Source organism: Python bivittatus, unplaced genomic scaffold (genome assembly GCF_059951505.1).
Source record: "Python bivittatus isolate LINGU-HERP-01145 unplaced genomic scaffold, Pbiv_v1 ctg000020_np1212, whole genome shotgun sequence".
NCBI lineage: Eukaryota > Metazoa > Chordata > Lepidosauria > Squamata > Pythonidae > Python > Python bivittatus.
The window spans coordinates 4,013,351-4,035,428 of record NW_028277030.1 but is presented as its reverse complement, the minus strand read 5'-3'; the positions used below and the strand labels follow the sequence as shown (position 1 = coordinate 4,035,428).

General features: G+C 38.1%; 1 protein-coding gene across 3 annotated transcripts; it reads left to right on the top strand.

Annotated features, from left to right (window-relative positions):
* Nucleotides 1–2,507: 2,507 nt before the first annotated feature.
* LOC103048266 (ectonucleotide pyrophosphatase/phosphodiesterase 4) lies at nucleotides 2,508–17,885 on the top strand. 3 transcript variants are annotated; one of them, XM_007440682.4, is made up of 4 exons: nucleotides 2,508–2,726; nucleotides 8,849–9,714; nucleotides 11,296–11,466; nucleotides 13,171–17,884. In XM_007440682.4, exons 2-4 carry the CDS (start codon nucleotides 8,892–8,894, stop codon nucleotides 13,533–13,535), a joined length of 1,359 nt encoding a protein of 452 aa, XP_007440744.1. In that variant the 5' UTR covers nucleotides 2,508–2,726; nucleotides 8,849–8,891; the 3' UTR covers nucleotides 13,536–17,884. The 3 variants fall into 3 exon arrangements, with proteins under 3 accessions (XP_007440744.1, XP_007440745.1, XP_007440746.1); XM_007440683.4 differs by having other exon boundaries at nucleotides 2,508–2,833; XM_007440684.4 differs by lacking the exon at nucleotides 2,508–2,726 and adding an exon at nucleotides 2,844–3,029 and having other exon boundaries at nucleotides 13,171–17,885.
* The last annotated feature ends 4,193 nt before the right edge of the window (nucleotides 17,886–22,078 follow it).

The window sequence follows — 22,078 nt, the reverse complement described above, 5'->3', positions numbered from 1 at the left end:
TTCCTTGCAGAATTAAGAATCCAACTGAACAAGTTAAGCAATTTAGTTACCTTGGGGAATTCAGTTTACCAGCTTGAAGTATTGGTTGCCACAAATTAATGATATAAAAATGAAAATGTATCAAATAACAGTTGGATTAAGTTCAGGAGTGGAGGCAGATAGGTGGAACCTATGCTTAAACTGATTATGAGCAAACTTTTACAATATACACTGTCTGGGACAGTGGTTTCGGGAACAATGATTGCCAGTGAATCAAACCGCTTACAAAATTGCATTCTGATAATTATTCTGGGAGTCCTCAAATTCATGCCAGCATCTTATCTAAAATTAGAAACTGGCTCCCTGCCATAATTATAACATTTAGAAATTGGTGCTATACTGTTGATTAAAGCTTAGACAAATACTCATTAACAGGGACAAAGTTTTCAAGAGCACAGCATTCAGCTGGGTATCCAGAAATAGTGCCCCTATATCCTAAACAACTATGCCAAAAATATGGGTTGTCAGATTTTACCCAAATGATTGCTCTGACACTGAAATGCTTGTTATGGGAATGGATCTTAGATTTTCTCTACAAATGGAGTTTTCTTTCCCCAGACAGGAAGGGCAGTATGTTGATAAAATCTCTTGAAATATAAAATACAGGTAGATTATTTAATCTACATCTTAAATTTAAGATGTAAATTTAATTTACAAAAGGCTGTTTTTTAAAGATTTTTTTTAACCCACCTTTATTATTTTTATAAATAACTCAAGGCGGCAAACATACCTATTACTCCTGTCTCTTCCTATTTTCCCAACAACAACCCTGTGAGGTGGGTTCGGCTAAGAAAGAGTGACTGGCCCAAAGTCACCCAGCCAGCTATTATTTTTGCTGGAGCGTCTACTGCAGTTTTACAAGGCAGGCTGACCAATGCTGCTTATGAGCTTACATTTTGTCTGTATCAGATGCAACAGATGAAGGATTTACCACATTATTTGTTCTATTGTCCTCTCTCACAAGAGTTTAGGTACAAGTATGTCCTTGATTACATGACTACTTAGGAAAACTAGCCCATTTGTCACTAGATTTTTTTTCTGCTGTTTAACAGAGATATGAGAATTACATAGAGTTGGTAATTTCTTCATAACAGAAGTGTTGGGTATTTTCTGATTGTTTACAACCCCATACACTGTAAAGATGTATCACCCTACCCTTGCCTTCTTATGTATTCTCTTAGTTATAAATATATTCATCTAGGTGAATGTTTCTCAACCTCAGCAACTTTAAGATGTGTGGGCTCCAACTCCCAGAATTCCCCATGCTTATATTTCAGATTTAGATTTGAATGTTTTTTATGCCGAGCTGCCATACATTTTTCATTTTGGGCTGATAATGGATTTGATGTATTCTGCTATATTATTTTACATCCTTGTATTCTAAAATGGCCCTAAAATTTCTGTAACATATGGTTAAACATAAACATATATTGATTTATTTTAAAGTATATCTACACACCTATCATAAAACATACTCAGATAATGTGTAAAATAATAAAACTACAGCAATAATTAGCAATAAAAGATGTACTGTGCAATGTAACTTAGAATAATAATTAAATCTCAGACATGTAGCAAATACTTTTATGAGTTAAACAGTAATAGAGTCACACACATGTTTTATTTCGGGAGGCAAATACTATGACTCCAAGGTATTTTTTTTCCCCTTGGAAAAATCTATGTTATATATCTAAAAATCTATATTTTTCCTATGTTACACATACTGTACACCAAGCGCCATCTATCCTTCCGTTGAAGCTATACAGTAAAGAGTTACTGCATACTTATTTCATCTACTAACTTGGAAACCCTATAATTTGCTTGCAATTTTTACCATCCTGAAAAACTTGGTGGTATTTACTGATTTAGTTCTTTCTTTTTCGTTCTTGATTCCAGATCATTTATAAGCCACTTAAAGAACACAATGTCAGGGCCAACGCTTTAAAACTCAACTGCTTATTTTCCTTTACTGTAAGAAGTCTTTAATTACTTTCCAGGTTTATCCAACTGCAGTTCCATCAGAATTCCTCTTTACCTGTAGCTACTAGATTTCCCTAAGCGCTCCGGCATTTCTGCGTTCCCCGGTCCCCCCCCCCCCGTGCCCAGCATCCTACACAAAATCCCACTAGCAATCTCAGTAGGGAGTTCCGAACGAAATAAGGCAGAAACGTGTTCCGAAATTTGCTGAAATATTAATGTTGGGGTGGCATTATTAAGCAAAAATAGTTTTCTCGGTCGTGGGGGGGGGGGGTGAATGTAATATATTGGACCTGAGCGGGAATACCGTCGCTTTACAAGACTTCAGGAACGGCTTTTTGCTTCGCTTCAGCATTACTCCTGACGTCGCCACAAAGCCGCTCCATAATCCTAAGGCGTCAGCTCGCGTTACTTCCCCCCTCTCGTCTGTCCTTTTTTTTAAGCTCCGCCCCCTACAATAAATCCATCTCTCGAGCGTCGCAAAGCCCCACCCGCTGCCCCTCCCCTACCGTGCACCTGCTCCCCGCTTCTCCGACCCACGCGCGCGCGACCGCTTGACAACACTATCGTCAAGGCGACCAATCAGAATTCGAGAGAAAGGAACCCTCAGACTTAGCCGAGGGCGGGCCGTTCCTTCGGCCTCCGTCGGAGCTAACTGTGACTAAGCCCGCCGGCCGTTGGGGGTTCGCGGCGGCGACTTAAGTGCGCAGGTGCGTCTCGTCTTGCGGTGGGGAAGGCGAAACGACGGAGGGTTGAGCGTTTCCTTCTTTCCCTCGCGAGAGTATTCCCTTCCCCGCTCTTCTTCCTCGTCTCGTGGGTGAGTCTGGGACTCGGGTAGGAGGAGAGGTTCGAGGGGCTCAAGTCCCCCTCGTTTCCGCAGTTCGTTGTCTGGGGGGCGGCCGTGACCTCTGCCTGCCCCCCATCCCAAGCTCCGGGTCGTGGCCGGGAACCGCCCGAGGCCTTTCGCGGTCATCTGCGCGGGTGGAGTCCCCTCTTGGCTGTGACCGCTACAGGTGAGGCAGAGGAGAGAGTTGCCACTGCCTAAACTGGTCGCAAAATGAGGAAGTCCTTTGAGGTTGAGCCTGAGTCGAAGCGATTCGGTATTGAAGCCTTGAAATTTGTGCTCCGTTAAAGAGTCGGAAGAGCCGGGGGTTTTCATACTTATGCAATTGCTGGGCATTACATGCTGAAATCTAGCAGATGCTAATGATCAAATGACAAAGCACTTTCTTTTTGTTCGGTTCCTCTTTCTAGTATGGTTTTAAGTGTTTCCAGAAAGGTGACGCTGATCTGTGACGAAGAAAATACTGCAACTGTAGTTTTGGCATTATTGTTTTGTTTAGCTTGAGATGAATGCTAATTGTTGAAAATATATTGTTGGGAGTTCAGAGCCAAGTATATTGTATAATATAAGCCAATTATAAAATAGCATATTCTTAATATACTATTTTAAATTAAGAAGTAAAACTTGGTTGATGAAGTTCTGCAGGCAAAAAAAGAAGGAATGGAGTAAGAAGAAAAATAATATTCATATGAAATAGTATATTTTAACTGTTCCTATATAACTTTTTTTTTAAACTGCAGTTGCCCTTTCTATTGTTTATAAATCAATGTATTCTTAACGTAACTCTGTAAGTTACCTGCGCTGGATTAGAATGTTAGTTTTATAATTGATTTCTCATGCATTTTTATACTTATCTGTCATGTTTTAATTGACCTGAGTGACATGTTTGTTACTACTACAGAAAATATTTAATGTTTTGTAAACAAGGATTACATCCTGCTTTTAATAATTTGGCAGCTAAACCTCTTGTTCAGGGGTGAAGATTCTCCACAGCACACAAGCCCTTTCCTTACAATTGCCAGTGCTCTGATGGAAGTATCTACTCAGAGACCCCAAATCGAGTGGCATGAAATTGCTGTGTGTGGCCAATCTAGTTCCCATTTTTTAAAGAACGGTAATAGAAAGCATCCTGCAAATTATAAACCAATTAGTTGGCTGTACATTATCCACAAATTATATACTAGACATCTATGTTGTAAGTTCTGTGATTTGCAAGGCCAGGAGAATATTCCCAGGGATGAGCAAATGGTCTTAAGAGAAGGAAGACCCATGGTAGATCATTGTCTGATTTTAGAGCATTTAATACACAAATACACCAGTAGTACAAGTAGCTGTATGTGGCATTTTGGTCTTCAGGGCAACCTTTGACCCCATTTCAAGATATACATGTGGGATAAATTTAAGAATTCTAACAATAAAAGACTGGTTTGATAAGGTTTCTGACAAAACAAGATTCAGAGTTAAATGGAGCCATACAAGACAATTCTAAAACCCAATTATAACTGCCAAGGGGTTTATTTTGGCATCATATTTGCTTAATTTCTATATAAATTCTCTTACCAAATCCCCACAGGGGCTAGATCCACATGACCCCAAATGGCAAAAAGCATCTATCTGTACAGCTCTGTGCTGATGCCACCACCACCACTGACCCAGGTAGGCTTCAGGAGAGCCCTTAAGTTTCATGCTTGATACTGCATGTAGGAACTGTTGATTATTAATAACCAAACAACTAGAATAATGGTTATCTCCAACTACCCTAAGACTCATAAATGGCATAAGGAGAAAACCTACCCTTAAAGCAGGTTAAGTGCTTTGAATATCTAGGAGCTGTCTTCCAAGCCTTCAGTAGGAAATGTGCAGAAATCAACTATGCCTTTTCCCCACACAAAAAAGTGTAATAGTTATTTTAAGATTCTACTGTACACAGGGAAGGAACTTGATTCCAGCCATAATTAAATTCTTCATTGCAAAGCTGGCAGAGAATTATTATGTAGGGTTTAATTAGGCCTAATTATTTTGAACCTCTTGAAAAAGTCTGTTAGACTTCCTAAAATCTCTCTCTATGACCCCAGATGTGTTTCAAACATGGCCTTGAGACTGAGGCCAGGCTGATCAGAATGAAGCCATAATTAGTAAAACTATCATATTAGTGCAGCTGAGGATCCATTTGGTTCCAGTCAAACTATTTTTAGTATCTGATAATCATGTATCATTATGAAACAGCATTATGAAACCGCCCAGAGTCACTTCCTCGTGAGATGGGCAGTATCTAAATTTGAAATATAAATAAATAATGAACAAATTAAAATTATATTGCCTTTCTCTGGAATATTTGTTATTCTTGGGTAGATAAAACTAAAGAAGAACAGTGGATTCAGGATGTAGAGCACCCAAACAACATACAGGTAGTCCTCAACTTATGACCATTCTTTCAGTGACTGCTTGAAGTTACGGTGGCACTGAACAAAGGGACTTACAGCTGGTCCCCAAAGTTATGGCCATTGCAACGCTCCCACTGTCATGTGATCAAAATTCAGGCGCTTAGTACCCCATTCACACTTACGAACTCAGGGACACTTCAACTCTCCCCACTCTCCCCCCCGATCTATGCCCTCTTGGCCTCCTGCACTCCATGGCCCCTGCTGCCCTATCTGGCCTTCACTGTCTTCTTGCTCCCACTGCTGACCAAGCATGCCTGGCCTGGCCCTTCATGAGGCAGCTGCTGGCTGCATGAGGCTTTCTTTCCAAGATCATATACAGCAGTTTCCTCGCAAGACCTGGGAAAGGGCCAGGGTGGGCATGCTTCATCAGCAGTGGGAGCAAGAAGACAGCAAAGGTTACCTGGGATGGCGGAGTGCAGGGCAGCAGGGGTCTTGGAGTGCAGGGCAGCTGGGCTGGGGAGGCTGAGGCTTCCTGGTTTGGCTAGGGCTTTGCCCTGGGCTGCAGCTTCACACCACTGGGGCTTCCTGGGAGGCTGCAGCTTTGCACTGCGCTGCTGGGGCTTCCTGGGAGGCTGCTGCCTTGTGCCATGCTGCTGGAGCTTCCCAGGATGCTGCGGTTTTGTGCTGTGCTACTGGGCCAGGCTGGGGTGGCTGAGGCTTCCAGGGGTGGCCAAAAAGCCCCTGAGCCACACCATGGCTATGTGGTTCTGGGGCTGCTTGCCACCTCACAAGGCAGGGTGCAGGGTGGCCAAAAGGCAGAGATGATGGGCAATAGGCAGTTGGGGGGAATTCAAGGGAAGGCAGTCCCTTACCTTGGAAGAACCAAAGTTCGGGGCTGGGAGGGACCAAGCCTGGAATGGTTAGGATTGGGGTGGGTCCTCAGCTAATGACTAGTGGAATTCACTTAACGGTGGCAACAGAGAGTGCCAAGATTGGCATTGCTAAGTGATGCAATCACATGATGTCACACTTTACAACTGCATTGATTAGCAACAGAAAGTCGTAAGTGGTCGTAAGTTGAGAACTACCTATATCCCAAACTATAGGAATCTATCACCTTTTTAAGAAGAACCAGAAAATCTTCCCTGCAACTCATCTATTTTCATTCTAATTACTTTGCCCGTTGTTTTGAAGTAATGAGCCTGAGAGTCTGCTGTAATGCTTTCCCTTTGGCACTGTTGGGAGGTAAATACAATAAAATTCCAACTTTCTAGAGCTCCTGCAGGAGAGGTTGAGATAATTAAAATGAATCACAGGTTTTATGCTGATTTGCACTAAGGGTAAATCAGCCTTTATTAACCAGTTTCCCAGGTTACATCAATAAATGTTGTAGTGATTTACTTGCTGATGTGGACCAGAGAGTAACATAATTAGTTGCAATGTTTTGCTTTTTTGGCAAGACAAACATGGCTACTGTATCTTCCATGGGATGGATATCAAATTATATTGTCTAGAACAGTGTTTCTTAAACGTTTTTTTCTCAGAACCCCTTTCCACTTTTAAAAATTATGGAGGACCTCAAAAGAGCTTTTGTTTGTATGGATGATATTTATCGATACTTACCATATTAAAAATTAAAATTGACGCATTCACTGCTGTTACCGCTTCTCACAATTGTTTGATGGGATTTTAATATTGTATTATTTTTCAGCATAGGCTGACAATTAATTTTGATTTCACGGACTCCTGAAAGGGTGCTGGGTGACTCCCGGGGGTCCTAGTACCACACTTTTAAGAAACACTGAACTAGAATATAGGAGTTGACATTGACTAACCTTATTAATGCTGTCATAATGTTACTGTTTATAACATGATTTCTGTTCTGATCTAAGACCATAATAAAGTTATTGTATTATTTCTGCTTTTACATAGCCAAAATCTCAATCAGTTTTGGGCATCTTGCAAGATAGGGGCTGGAGGGGATTAAAACTTACTTTTGAGAGCAGGGGAGCTTTTGGGGGGCCCAGTGGATCCTATATGAGTGTATCCTAAATGCATCCACTGTATCCCAGTGGATCCTATGTGAATGCCATATTGTTGACCTGTAGTACAGAATATATGTAGATTCTGTTGTTCATTCAAAACATTTCATATACCAAATTCATCAAAACTGTCATATATGCCATTTAGCATTCAGGCAATCAACTACCTATGTTTTACGCTATCTCATTTTCTTTGATGAGCCTCTTGAAAGTATTTGCAGGCTTGGGATAGAGATATACCATGCTACCAAAAATTATAGGCTTTGCTTTGGACATTAATGCTTTTAAAAGAATATGTATTAGTGTCATATGTTACATTCTTAAATGAGGATATAGTTTGTCCCATTGGGATTTCAATATTATACTATTTATATTAGATTAATCTTTTTTAAAAAAAACAAATACCCTAACTTACGAAGAAAGCAAAAACAAAAAAGAGAGAACCCTATTAATATTAATAATATCCTGCTTGTATTTTTGTAAAACTCCAGGTGGCATACATAATGTTCCTGCCTCCTATTTTCCCTACAGCAGCAACCCTGTGGGGTGATTTTTCTGTTAAATCACTCAAGCTACATTTCTGTATTCTAGCCGTATATAAGTAGTATTTCTTCAGAACTTTAATTATGCCTAAATTCTAATTTGAAGTTGCCAAATGCTAAAAAAAAAAAAAAAATGGAATGAGAATGGATTGGAAATGTTCTTATAGAAAGAACAGTAACTCTAAAAAGTTGTTTTTGATGAAAAATGTGGAGACTTCACTGTCAGTGCCTTTGCAAGAGATTAAGATATAGTAATCAGATCAAGCTCAACAGAAAAGAAAAATAATGGTATTAAAAGGTTGGTGAGAGTAAAATAGTAAGGCTTATGTGATCTGTATCTCAGCATTCTGAACTTCTGATCTTGTAACCAGTTAGAGAACCCAAATACAGGTAGTCCCCGGGTTAAGAACTCCCGCTCTACAGTGGACCCATTGTTAAGAATGGAGCCTGTTGTAGCAAAATTCCAGTTAAATTCACAATGAGTTGAGTTAAATGCACAATGGTTCGAGTTAATTACACAATACTACTTATATGGTACTATGCAATAATACTGTTCCGGCTTACATACAAATTCGATTTAAGAACAGACCTTGGGAACGGAACTCATTCTTAAACTTGGGACTGCCTGTAATATAAGTCAGAGGAAAGCCTATGCTGCTTAATAATAATGGGTTGAGCTCTTGAAATATTGGTAGTGTGATATTCCTGCCCTCAATAGGCAATCTCATATGAGAATATAGGAATCTACTGAAATCTTGTGAGATTTCTATGATTTCATACTAGATTTGGCCTTGTAGAAACCAAGGCCATTATTATGCTAGAAAAGGTTCCCAGCCCCTACTATGTAGGAAAAAACTGTTGAAAAATATGTGGAAATGTGTAGTTATAATTAGCAATTTTCTTAAATAGAATATAAACTGAATTTATTGGAAATTGAGTTCAGTGCTTGGCTAGGATGAAAATAATTCTTTTGGATTGAAATTCTTAATGAAGATTTCGTTTCTTTTTTCCTCCTTTCAGGTATCTATCCTTGTTTACTATACATTTTGAAATCTTATCCAGAATGCTTTTATTAGTAGTACTCCTCTTTAATGGAATAGTTTCTTACTCCAGTGGTAAATCTGTTACCAAGTCAGTACCAAGATTACTTCTGGTGTCTTTTGATGGCTTCAGGGCTGATTATCTGAAGAAATATGAACTTCGACATCTCCAAGATTTTATTAAGGCTGGTGTATTAGTTGAACATGTTACCAATGCTTTCATCACAAAAACCTTTCCAAACCACTATAGTATAGTTACAGGCCTATATGAAGAAAGCCATGGTATCGTAGCAAATGAAATGTTTGATGTTGATACAAAGAAGAAATTTTCACAGTTTAATGATACAGATCCTTTCTGGTGGAATGAAGCAATTCCTATTTGGGTGAGCAATGAATTGCAGGAGAACAAAACAAGCGCCTCTGCAATGTGGCCTGGCACTGATGTAAAAATTCACAATACTCTTCCTCACTTTTTTATGAAATACAATTTTTCAGTAAGCTTCAGTGAACGTGTAGAAAAGATTATTGAATGGCTGAATAGTTCTAATCCATTAGTTACTTTTGCTACTCTTTATTGGGAAGAACCAGATGCAAGTGGACACAAGTATGGACCGGAAGATACTAAGAACATGACTAAAGTATTACAAGAAGTAGATAAACTTATTGGCCTTCTTGTTGAAAAGCTTAAAATTTCAAAGTTGTGGGAGGAAATTAATGTTATCATTACAAGTGATCATGGCATGGCACAGTGCTCCCAGGAGAGATTAATCAAGCTGGATGATTGCATTGATCCTAGTAGCTATGTGCTAATAGACAGGAGCCCAGTTGCTGCCATTTTGCCAAATAGTAAGTATATTCTTCTTTGTGTAAAAACTATTATCCTGGTTTTTCAGTGCTTTTAACAGTATCATTCTCAATGTTGTTATATGTAATTTTATTCTAAAACATACACATCATAAGAAGTCACTGATCATATTTCTCAGTTTGTTGAATATTAAAGATTGCTGATTCTGATTAGAGAAATACTGAATGAGAAGCTTGAATTTTCCATTCTGGATAATTCAACTGAGACTAATAATATATCACATATATTAGTTTAGGTCAATATATAAAGGAAGCTTATTCCAATCATACCATGATTAACACTGCATATTTCTAAAATTATCTTTGTTTAAATTGGTTTTTGTGTATAGAAAAGTGCATGAAATAAGAAAACTCTTATTCTGAGCTCAGCCAAACTTCAGAAAGTTCAGAGTGGCTGTGTTCATCAATACGAACTCCTCATCTTGGAATATTCCATGTTACACATAAAACAAGTATCAAACATTTTGAGTCTTGTACCATAGATACCAAGAGAACTTGAAAGAGATCACTTGCTCTCTCATTCTTTGCTGTAGGGCAATAAAAGTAGGTGAGATGATAGTCCATATTGACTGTTAACTACCACCAAACTTGTAAAAATGCTGATGAAAGAGATAATGATTTAAACTTTAAAAATTTCCATGAGTCATAGATAAGAGAAGGTTTTGTTTTGTTTTTTTTAAATGCATCCTCCCTATTACAAATAGCCACAGAGGCCTAGTGGAAAGCAGCCTGCAGCACAGTTCAGTTTATTCAAAGAGCATTAGCAGCAGCAAAAATTCAGCACTCTGGCTATTTGCCAGCAACAATAAATAATAAAATAAATTTGACATGAACCAAGAGCATACATAGAGCGATGCACTAATGCTCAACAAATGGAACATTTCCATTTTGAAGCTTGCAAATTAAAAAGTTCATCATTATTAAAAACACAATACAGCACAAACCTTCACATTTCCCTAATGCTTATTTGCTTGCATATCATCCATGAACTTTTCCCCATAACCACATTTTTTTTAAAAAAAACCCCTAAAACTTACTTACCTTGCAGGCAGAAAACTGAAAGCAATTTCCACCCTGTCTTAAGTATGTGATAAGCCATCCAGAAGTACCCTGTATGCAAGCAAATCAGCATCTGACTCTGGGCCGATTTTTCCTATCCCCCTTTCCCCTCATCCAGTAAGAGCAGGAATAGAAGTGTTTCTGCTATTCTACTGGCTGTGCTGGAAACAAATATAACACCACAGTGTTTGAGAACTTAGGATGTTTGAAACACTTGAAAGAACAGTTCTGAGCTTGGAACAAAACAGTGTTTTATTCTGAGCTCAAAATACTTGGATGTGGCATTTCAAGTGCAGGACATTTTGGCTTAGAATGTCTTGCACACCCCTAGTTGCATACTTAAAATCAAGAGTGATTTAACTCTTAAGTACATTCTAAAAGTAAGTATATTGAGATAGGACTGGATGAGAGCCACGTCAAACTTACCGCTCTTAGGGAATATGAGTGTACTTTTTATATTTGCAATAATAAATGACACAGTTTATTTCTACTTAATGTTTTCAGATGTGACACATGTATATAACTTAATGAAAAAGTGCAGCCCTTATATGAAGGTTTATCTTAAAGAAGAAATTCCAGACCGATATCATTACCATCACAATAAGCGCATTCAGCCAATAATTTTGGTTGCAGATGAAGGCTGGACAATAGTACAGAATGGGTCTCTTCCCAGATGTAAGTTTTTTTAATGTTTACTAATTAAAATATATAGCTCCTTTTTTGGTGGAGGGAGGATATGGTTATGTAGGGTGTAGAAGCATTAAAAAATTGAAAACTTTTGAAAATACAGCATGCTTTTCAACATCTGAAAGCACTAAAGTTTAGATTCTTTCTTAACTAATAAATTCCACTTAATTCTGTGAATACAGAAATTCAGCACAATAATAAACTGGATTGCCCTATTTCCTAACATACGCAGTTCCAAAATCACCTTTTCTTACTAAATGCAGTGGGTTAGGTTACTTTGTGTATGTGAGTGATGGACAGAACTCATCTGCTCTTCATAACTGCTGCACCTGGTCAGGCTAGAGATGGTACTGATATTTAGAACTGAATGTTGGGCCAAAAAAATCCCCTTTGGAAAATAATGGGCCATTATAAATCAGGCAGCATCTCATTTAGAAGTTTGGAGCACAGTCATCAGCTTAACAAACTAAGGATTGTAAGGAGAAACACTTGGTGTACAGACACTCCTGTTAGACAGATATAAAGTTTATCAGCAGGAAGTTTGGGGTTGAGATCTGGACAGCATTGAAGACCTTTCTTAGCATAATGTTCTTCAGGTGTAGCCCTTTGTGATTGAAAACTTCATTCTAATGGGGAAAAAAAGATCTCTGCAGTCTCAGAATATTGATTGTGACTCTTTTGAGGGGGAAGGGAGATTCAGCAATTGGTTCTGCTAAATCTATAGAAATAATAGCTAATTAGCTTAGGTAGCTAAGCAGGACAAGAACAATTTAAAATACAATAAGACTAAAAAGGGTTGGTTTTTTAAATTTATTTATTGGTTTGGTCTCCTTCCTGCTTACAATAGAATTAAGAACTTAACATGTAAGCTGCTTTGATAACCAGTATTGACCAAAAAAGATATTATATATCATAGGTATGAACAGAAAACTCAAATTTTTTGTTATGGTTATGTAGCCAAAATAGGACCATTGAGAAACAAGAGATTGATATTGTCATATCAGGGAACCCCAAAATTTGCTGAAATAGGAAAGGGGGTGTGTGGCAACTCAAGCTCAGTGGGATGGCTACAGAATATTACGTTCTAAGAGAACAGTATAAGAATATCCTGAAAGAAGTTTATGCAATACATTTGACTATTCTCTGGGGTGACAGAGATGAATGAAAACATTTCATTAGAGTAATAAGTACTGAAACTTAACAAGCAGGGGATGGAAATAACAAGAGATCTTCTCATAGAGATACAGCAAAAAGATGCACAACTCTTAGCCTGACAAGCAGGTTGTTTTAATAGGTGATAATGTTAAACTACTTCCTTCATCCTCAGAGTTAATATATTTGTCATAATCCCCACTGCGGCACTGTCCTAAAATGTAATTATTTCTTTTTTTCTGTATAAAACAATTGTTACTATTCATCCAATAGGGAAACTCTACCTCCTTTCTTCTTAAATAACAAATTGATTTTATTGGAGATTGATTGTTCACTTTTGGCAAAGAATATGCCATTTTAACAATTTAAAAAACAGAAACATTTAATAGAATTGAATATTTAACCAAGCCGAAAACAATAGCTTATTGAAAAAACAGTTAAGCTATAAATCTGTAATGGCAGGGCTATGTTTACTAGGGAAATAACTGTTAGCTAAATCTTTGTAGGACATTAATAATTTTTGGGTTCTTTATTTTTCAGTAGGAGACCATGGCTATGATGATACTCTTCCAAGTATGCAGCCATTTTTGGCAGCTCATGGACCTGCCTTCCGTAAAAATTACAGACTGAATTCAATTCGTACTGTTGATATTTATCCAATGATGTGTCATATTTTAGGATTGAAACCCCAGCCTAATAATGGCACCTTGAGCAATACCAAGTGTTTATTAATTGACCAATGGTGCATAAATGTTCCAGAAGCCATTGGAATAGTTATTGGTGTCTTTATGATATTAACTACTCTGATGTGCCTTCTGATAATCACGAAGAACAGAACTCCTTCTCTACGCCCATTTTCAAGACTTCAGCTTCAGGAAGATGATGATGATCCCTTAATAGGATAACACCCATGTACTGACTTCTGTTTTGAAAAGACAACACAGAAACTTAACTTATATTGAATAATACCATGATGCACTTTAATAAAGATTCACCAAAACTACTGAAGAAGAACATTGTCTCTCTGAAAAAGAAACATTGAATAGAATTGATTTTCTAATAGAAAAATAGAAAATATTTTAAGTTTTTAATTAATAGTAGCAAGACTGTTTATTTCCAAGTGATAAGGAATAAGATTATTTGTGAGTGAAGCTGCTTGCATGTATTTCATGAAGAACTGCTTAGAGATATCTTAACATCTCCTGAAACTGGACAGGAGCCTCTGCAGTAATGGTCACTGGCTTCAAAAGGCAGGCGAGACTAGGCAACCCAAGCCCTGCCCATTTTTATGTGTACAAGGGGGAGCGCTTTGATCATCCAGTCATTCTCACCATTTTGAAGCCAGTGTGTGTCATTTCAGATGCCCCTGAAACTGGTTGGAAAAGATATATACAGTAAGTCATGAAATTATTTATAAAGCAAATGATAATTGTGAAAATAATCCAAGTTTGTTTTCAGCTTTGGGGAGTTGTTGCTGCAACAGTAAATAATTTAATTTAGAAGCTGCTAATAGCTAGCTAGGATCCACAATTCTAACCTATAGTACTGTGCACATCATGTGAAGCTCTGCAAACTGAACATTTCCTTCATTTTAACATTTCCTTCATTTCCTGTGTTGGAAAACTGTTGTACATGCAGGTATAACTTCAATCTACACTGAGCTCAAAGGAAATAGCATGTCACATTACTCCTATAAGTGTCCCAAAGTAGACAGACTGTGTCTTGCATAATTTCTTCTCTAACTATACGCTGCTGACCGATTCTAGACATTATATTTTAATATGTCTGTCTCCATTTAGACAGGTATGGTGTTTTAAATCTATTTTGGTAGGTGTTCAGATGTTTCACGTGTTTGAATTAACACGATTGTATTATACATACTTAAATTTTTAATGAATCTGCAAAAGAAATGATACTTTATAAGAAGAAAAGGGATTTGGAAGGCAGAGGGAACATGTAAAAAAGGCTTTCTGCTAGTTGCAGTTTGTATATGGCTAACAAAGTTTTGTATTATATATTCAATTAATTGACATTTATGTTCAGCAATGAAGATTATTCAGTTTTTTAATTCCTAAGAATTGTCTGATTTAAAGTAGACTATTTGTAATATGCATATAATATGCAGAACTATTTATGATCTTCTGTTTCATTATTCTGAAAGTTAGAGCTCAGGGGAAGTGAATACTTAGTGTATAGGAGGACACATATTTATTCTTGGTGTTTCAAATGTGACCTCAAATTTATTTTCAGTTGCTTTGCTTGCCTACTTTAAACAATGTGGTTAGTGAAATCCTTATAATCTGTAACACTTCATAAAGATATAACCTTATACATTTGATAACAGCTATTGTAAAAAATCTAGAACTACAATATTGATTAGATTAAGAGATGTGCTTTTTAAATAAGTGTGCAACAATTAGTCCTCCCGAAAAGCAGAAGCAGCTTTTCAGTGCCTCCTTTCAGCAGCAGTGATACTGAATGAGGAGCTGCTGACATCAGCAGACATTTCCTGTTCTGCATTTGTGTCTGAGATAAGGGAGCCCATTCAAGCTCAGTTCCTTCTCACTAAGGTGGTACTATTGGTATTCTACTTGTTGGAATAAACCAGACTCTTCAGATTAGAAGTACAGTGGAATTTGGTGTTTTAAGAAGTAAAACCATTTCTCTTCAGAATTATTCAGCTTATTTCACTTTCTCAGAAAAGATAAATTCAGCCTCCTTTCAAAATACCCTTCTATTACATAATGAGAAGCAATGCTTGGTGTTAGTGATCAGAAAGTAAACATGGTTTGGAAGTAAACAAAGGTTTTTTTGCTTTTGTTTTGAAGTTGACATCCTATTAGGAAAGACTTAAATAACTAGTTTTCATATATTAAGGATACTTGTAGCTATTCTACACAAATTTAATATCTCAGGGACTCTTCTAGATTTTGATTCCTGTAACATAGATAACAGGAAACAAAGAGCAATTATGCAACATTAAAAAAAATCTTTTAAATTATAGTCTAATTAGATAATGGGCTTCAAGTAGCAAACAGCTCAAAGAAAATGTGAATCAACTAGGAAAAAAAGCTGTTACATTCTTTATCCCTCATCCCATGGTGATTAATAAGATCACAGGCTACTGTTACACAAAATTTTGCCTATCTTAGGAATGGCAATTTTGTTATCTCTGCAGTTATCAGGGATAAAATAATGGGAAAAGAAATTCCAATAATGAATTATATTATAAATTATTTTTTTAAAAGATTGCAATTACCTGGATGTCTTTCTAATTGGGGTTTTGTGGAAAATCTTTGTTGTCTGATTAAAAACGCTGTTACGTTTTTTGTTTATTTTTTAGTATTAAGGTTCATGCTTTGTTACTTTTAGATTCCAGTACCTTTTTATTCATTCTAAAATTCTTGCCTATCAAAATAATACATTCAGAACAGCCATTATTTTTCCTTGCCTTTCATACATGCTATTCTCTCTCTTACTTCCCAAAAGTAAGTACTTAAAATTGGATAATAAAGTTCCAATTTAACTTTGTGATACTGCCTTTTGTAGATCTTTTGAATTGTGACTCTAGGTATATACTGTATAAATCATTTTTCTGAGCTATTCCCAAAACTATTTCCTAAGTTGACTGTGGGAAGAAAAACATGCATCACAGAGAAATGAATAAAACAGATTTATGTGTAAAGAAAATAACCATTTCTAATTTTACAGGTAGTCCTTGACTTAACAACCACAATAGGGATTGGAAAATTTGTTGTTAAGCATAGTCGTTAAGTGAGGCATCACGTGACTGCACCTGATTTTACAACCTTTTTGTCATGGTCATTTTGCAAATCACCACAAGTCATTAAACGAGACCACGTGACTCTGACTTGCGATGTTCCCTGCCGGCTTCCCCATTGACTTTGCTTGTCGGAAGCTGGCTGGGTAGGTCAAAAATGGTAATCATGTGACCCTCATTCTACTGTTCCATAGAGAATGTGTGGGAAAAGATGCCTTGCCCCTTCTTTTTCTCCTGAAATTATAGCACAAAGCACTTCCTTAAAACCTCGCAACACAGTTTATTTTTATGAGTATACTTACGGCCTCTTCCCTTCCACATAACCGGTAACAAAGACAGGAGCACATATTCTTTGTATATAGTATGAACTTAAACATTATTTGTTCAGACAAAAAAAATGATTGTAGACTGAACAAGCTACCAATCAAAACAGCTCAGTTTCATTACTGGAATGTTTGGTTTTAAGTTTGAATTTACCATAATCTATATTACTCCATCCTGAACACATCCCATCCTAGAATTATATCGAAATAATCCCCTTATTTTTGTGCTTCCCCATTTTGCTTCTCACTCATTTGAGTATCAAAGTGTTTATGTATCCTTTTCATGCTCTGACCAAAGCTATTGCTAGAGGTCTAGGCAACCTATAGTAAAAAAACAAAAACCTCAACCATATAGTAATAGGCAGAACTAGTTTTCAGGAGTAGGTGAAAGAACACACCTCTGGCTCTTTTTACATGAAGCATTCTTATGCTGCCAGCCCCCAAATTAAAGCATTTTATTGCAAATATGTGGAAAGATATTCTAGAGAGTGGATTCTGATTTTCCTTTTCCCTCTTCTGAAATATTCATGTAGCACAAGAAAGGGAGGAGATTGTTGTTACATCTGGCCAACCTTGCTCCACTTGAAGGAGATTTTTTACACAGCACATATTTGCCAATTCTTAAAGTATTTACTAAAGTATATGCTAAAACTATTACTGGTTTTATCCCTTGACACACTTTAACATTTCATTAAATCCTGAAGTTCATTTGTATTTTCGGGCTATTTTGACCTTGCATCTTTACCAACATACTAAAGAACGCTCTGAATATCCTAGAAAGGACATGAATTTAGGGTGACTCCCACTTTATTTCCAGAAACTCGGTCAACTGTTCACTGTTGAAGGGGTAGTTTGAGAAACAGTAATAAACTGAACAGGTTTAGAATGCCCAATTTCATTTCTTAATGGGTTACGTATTCATCCGTTTTAATTCACACTGCAAGTATGTAACTCCCTGTTTTGCAGAATGAACCATGGTAGATTTGTTTTTGGACCTTTATGCCCCTCAGTTGTTACAATTGAGCCAGATCCACCAAAACACCTGTTCTCTTTAGTTAACCTTTCCTGCCCTTGTGCCTTTCATGGGCAAAGCGTTCTTCCATCGGTCATTATGTGGCTATGTATCAGAATGTCCCTAAGAAAAATGGGAATGGAATGTTTGAGGCAGAATGAAATACCTATAATCTATAATTCATCAATAAAATCTGCAATAATGATTTAAAAAATAAGGATGGCTTATGGTTCTTCACCATCCAATGGACAAGTTCAACAACAAAAAAAGGCATTGCCTGCCTAAACAGTTTATAAGGCAGAGACCAAGGAGCAAATCCCCTTCATTGGTCTGAAGTGACTTTTTTTTTTAAAGAAAGTTTGCAGTTCACTATCCTTTCTTACAGTGGAAAAAGACACCACTGCAAACTTATGCTTTGTCCGCAATGCATGAAATGCTGCCAATAAAGCCCACTGAGTTACCAGGCCAGCATCTTCCTTCCCAACCCCTTGGCCTGCTCTTCTGAACTTATTGGTGCAGCATGACCGACACAGGCCCCTTGCTTGAATCGCCCCTTCGCACCCATCCTGCGGGGAAAGCAGATACGCTCCTGGGCCACAACTGGCAAAACCTGAGCTGCATAGCCGCCCTCCAGAGCTATTGGAAAAGAGAGTTACCCTGAGAATATGCCGTTTCCTGATTTCTTTTAAAAACTGTTTGGAGATGCCTGTGGGACTGAAGTGAGATTCTTCGAGAGACATGTTGCACAGCAATTTTATGGAGAAGAATCTTGCTTCTCCCAGCCAAACCAGTATAAACCTATCGGAGCTGTGACTGGAGACCTGCAGTCGGTTCCACCTCTGTTTCTCACTGCCAAAAGTCCTCTGGCTGGAGTTGGGGGACAGTATAGCATAATAAAAAGGCAACATTTATGCTTTTTGGAAAGCCAGATGAAGGAATGCGCTTCATCCTATGGCTACCAGAATTTGGCTGCAATCATCCAGACATCCACTAGGCAGTAGCAAAGAAATCCAGAAAACTCACTCTCTTGGTGGCCTCTAGTGGTAATTTGGATTTTTTTTTTTTTAGCCCCATGCAATCTTCTCCTGAGAGAGCCAGTTTGGTGTAGTGGTTAAGGAATCAGGCTAGAAACCAGGAGACTGTGAGTTCTAATCCCACCTTAGGTACAAAGCTGGGTGATCTTGGGCCAGTCCCTCTCTCTCAGCTCTGGGAAGGAGGCAAGGGCAAACCACTTCTGAAATCTTGCCAAGAAAACTGCAGGGACTAGTTCAGGCAGTTGCCAGGAGTCAAGAGTGACTTGAAGGCAATAATAATAATAATAATAATAATAATAATAATAATAATAATAATAATAATTCTGGATAGTGGACATTGCAATACCTGGAGACAGCAGAATAGAAGAGAAAGAACTGGAGAAAATACAAAGACCTGCAAATAGAAATAGAACAACTGTGGCAAAAGAAAGCAAAGATGGAACCAATAGTTATAGGCACCTTAGGTGCAATCCCAAAACATCTGGAGCACCACTTGAACACCATTGGCATTGACAAAATCACTACCAGTCAATTGCAAGAGGCAGCTTGGAACAGCTTGTATCTTGCGACAGTACCTTTAATACCATCAAACAATAACATCTGCCTATCCCAGATCCTTGGGAAGGACTTGATAGGTGGATAAAAATGCCAAATCCAGTCTAAACAACTGGCTGACTGTGCAACCACCCATAACAACAACAACAACAACTTTCCCTGGAGGTGTTGCGGCAGATAGCACCTGTGGTCTCTGGCAGGCCCAGGATTTCTGCCATCAGCTCCATTTGCTCCAGCAGAGTGTCTTGGAGCCTTTTCCCCACTGCCAAAAGCTATATCGGCATGAAATGTGCAGTCAGTTCCTAACTTGCCCCTGTTCCTCCTGATTTCCCTCTAAACCAGTGTTTCTCAATCTAGCGACTTTAAGATGGGTGGACTTCAACTCACAGAATTCCCCGTGCTGGCTGGGGAATCCTGGGAGTTCAAGTCCACCCCTCTTAGTCCCTGAGATTGAGAAGCACTGCTCTAAGCTGATGGGTGACCAACCCTAACGGATTTCACACTCCGGAGGCTGTCCTTGGAACTGGCAGAAAATAGGAGTTTAAGGCTGGTATAGTTAAGGTCTGTTTAACCCTGATTCCATCCTGGGCTGAGTATGAGAAAAAAGCCATGTAATGAAGAAAATCTTGTTAGATTTGATTTTTGGGGGTGGGGGGTGAAGGTTTGTTCTAGCCTTTTAAAACATCCCCTGGCCTCATAATGAAAGGAAAGAACATGAAGAGCTTTACATACCCTTGAACTCAATCCTTTGCTAAAGTCGTGTTATTATATTTTGGGGTATGTGCAAACTAGCCTAGATAATATAACATTTCTCTCACTTTGTGTTAGAGTTCCTTCTGCCTGTCCATCCTTCCTTCCTTCCTTCCTAAACAGATGAACAGCTTTTAAACCTGGGCCATTATAGGTGTTTGCTGCTTTTTTATCTATTACATCAAATGTGGACACTTAATGTCCACACAATACCATGAATTCTAATGTAATTGGAAAGTAATAGCAAAAATGTGATTTCTGTTTGGTGGACATGTGCAAAGAATATCTGATGTTTCAAACACAGTAGTTTCAAAATGAGGACCAATTCACAAGTCAGAAGCAGTTATTTACAGTATGTGCCTTTCTTTTCAACTCGGGCCAGTGGTCTCAGCCTGCAAGCAATATGGAAAGGAAAAATCCAGTAGAACCATAATTGGTCATGCGAGATGTGACATTGATAGGGAGATGTAACATATCCAGGACAGGGTCCCCAAATTTAAACTGCAACATTCTATTTTTTCTTACAATACTATTTCAAAAACAAAGCAGTAAAGGAAGCAGAGCACAAAGACATTTTATTTTAACATATTTATTTTAAAATTATGCTCCAACTTACATAGGGGTAAAAAGTTGCTAAAAGTAAGGTGCAAAATGAAAATACTGCTGTAAGTCTAACAGTTAATGTTGGGTGGTACAACTATAATATAATGTGTTATGATTAACATTCCTCCCCCCACAAGTCAAACTTATGAAACAGCATTAACAGCCAACCTTCTTGACTGAAGAGAACACAAGATGAAGATTCAAAAATTTATCAGCAAGGTATACAGAAGTTTAATAAAAATGCTAGCTACAATTAACACATACTCATCCATGCTGATTATCTGAAAAGTTCTTAATGATCTAACCTATAAACAAATTAACCAGGACAGAAGTATCCATGTAAGAGGGTGGCATTTACAGACCCATATATTAAAAGGGGCCAGAAACCCCCTTGGGCTAGCCCTATCTCAACCACATCCAGTGGTTATCTGGACACAGCCCTCAAAAAGGCGTCCTTATCCCATCAGGATAAAGTCACTCCCACGAAAGGCTACTGGGATCCTTCTGGGAAAGGTGATGCATGATTCTCACGATGAATGGAATAACCTGTATGGTCCCACAAATTCCACTACTCTTCTGTTGAATATGTGGAGGGTTTGTCTGAATCTTCTAGGTTCAATGAGAACTGGTTTGCTAAAAAATCTATTGTAAGAGACCTTTAAGCGATATACCTGCATTTGTTACTGGAATGTGTGAATTTTCCCCCTTGAGTTTAAGGTGATATTATTTTCTGTCCGCAGTTGCCAGCTGACTAATTATGCCACCCGCCAGAAAAACAGATTCTGTTCTAGACAGCATATGAAACTAAGGTCAGGTAACAAAGCTGGAAAGCCACCTTTTTTCCTTCATCACATGCCTTTCAAACAGTGCATGCTATAGATCCACCAGAGGGCACCATTTCATTAATGAAAAAAGGATTTAAATACAACTAGGTGACCCTGGGCCAGTCCCTCTCTCTCAGCCCTAGGAAGCAGGCAAGGGCAAACCACTTCTGAAATCTTGCCAAGAAAACTGCAGGGACTCATCCAGGCAGTCGCCAGGAGTCAACACTGACTCGAAGGGACCAAAAAAAAAAGGGATTGCTAGCTGGAACTGTGGTTTAGAATAGCAGTGCAGGATGAAGGCAAAGCCCTGTTTGTCCAGTGCTCTACTCCCATAGTGGTCAATCAAAAACTTTGGGAAGCTCACATGTGACCATGAGTGCCATAATATTCTCTTATCCATAATTCCTAAAAAAAAATTATTGAGGGGCACACTGCTTCTTATGCTAATATACAGTCCTCGCAGCAAGTAGCTATTGATAGATGTCTCTTCCATGATTTTGTCTAATGTTCCTTTGTAAGCCTACTCTTTTTGTGCTGTATTCAATGATGAGATCTGATCAAGAAGC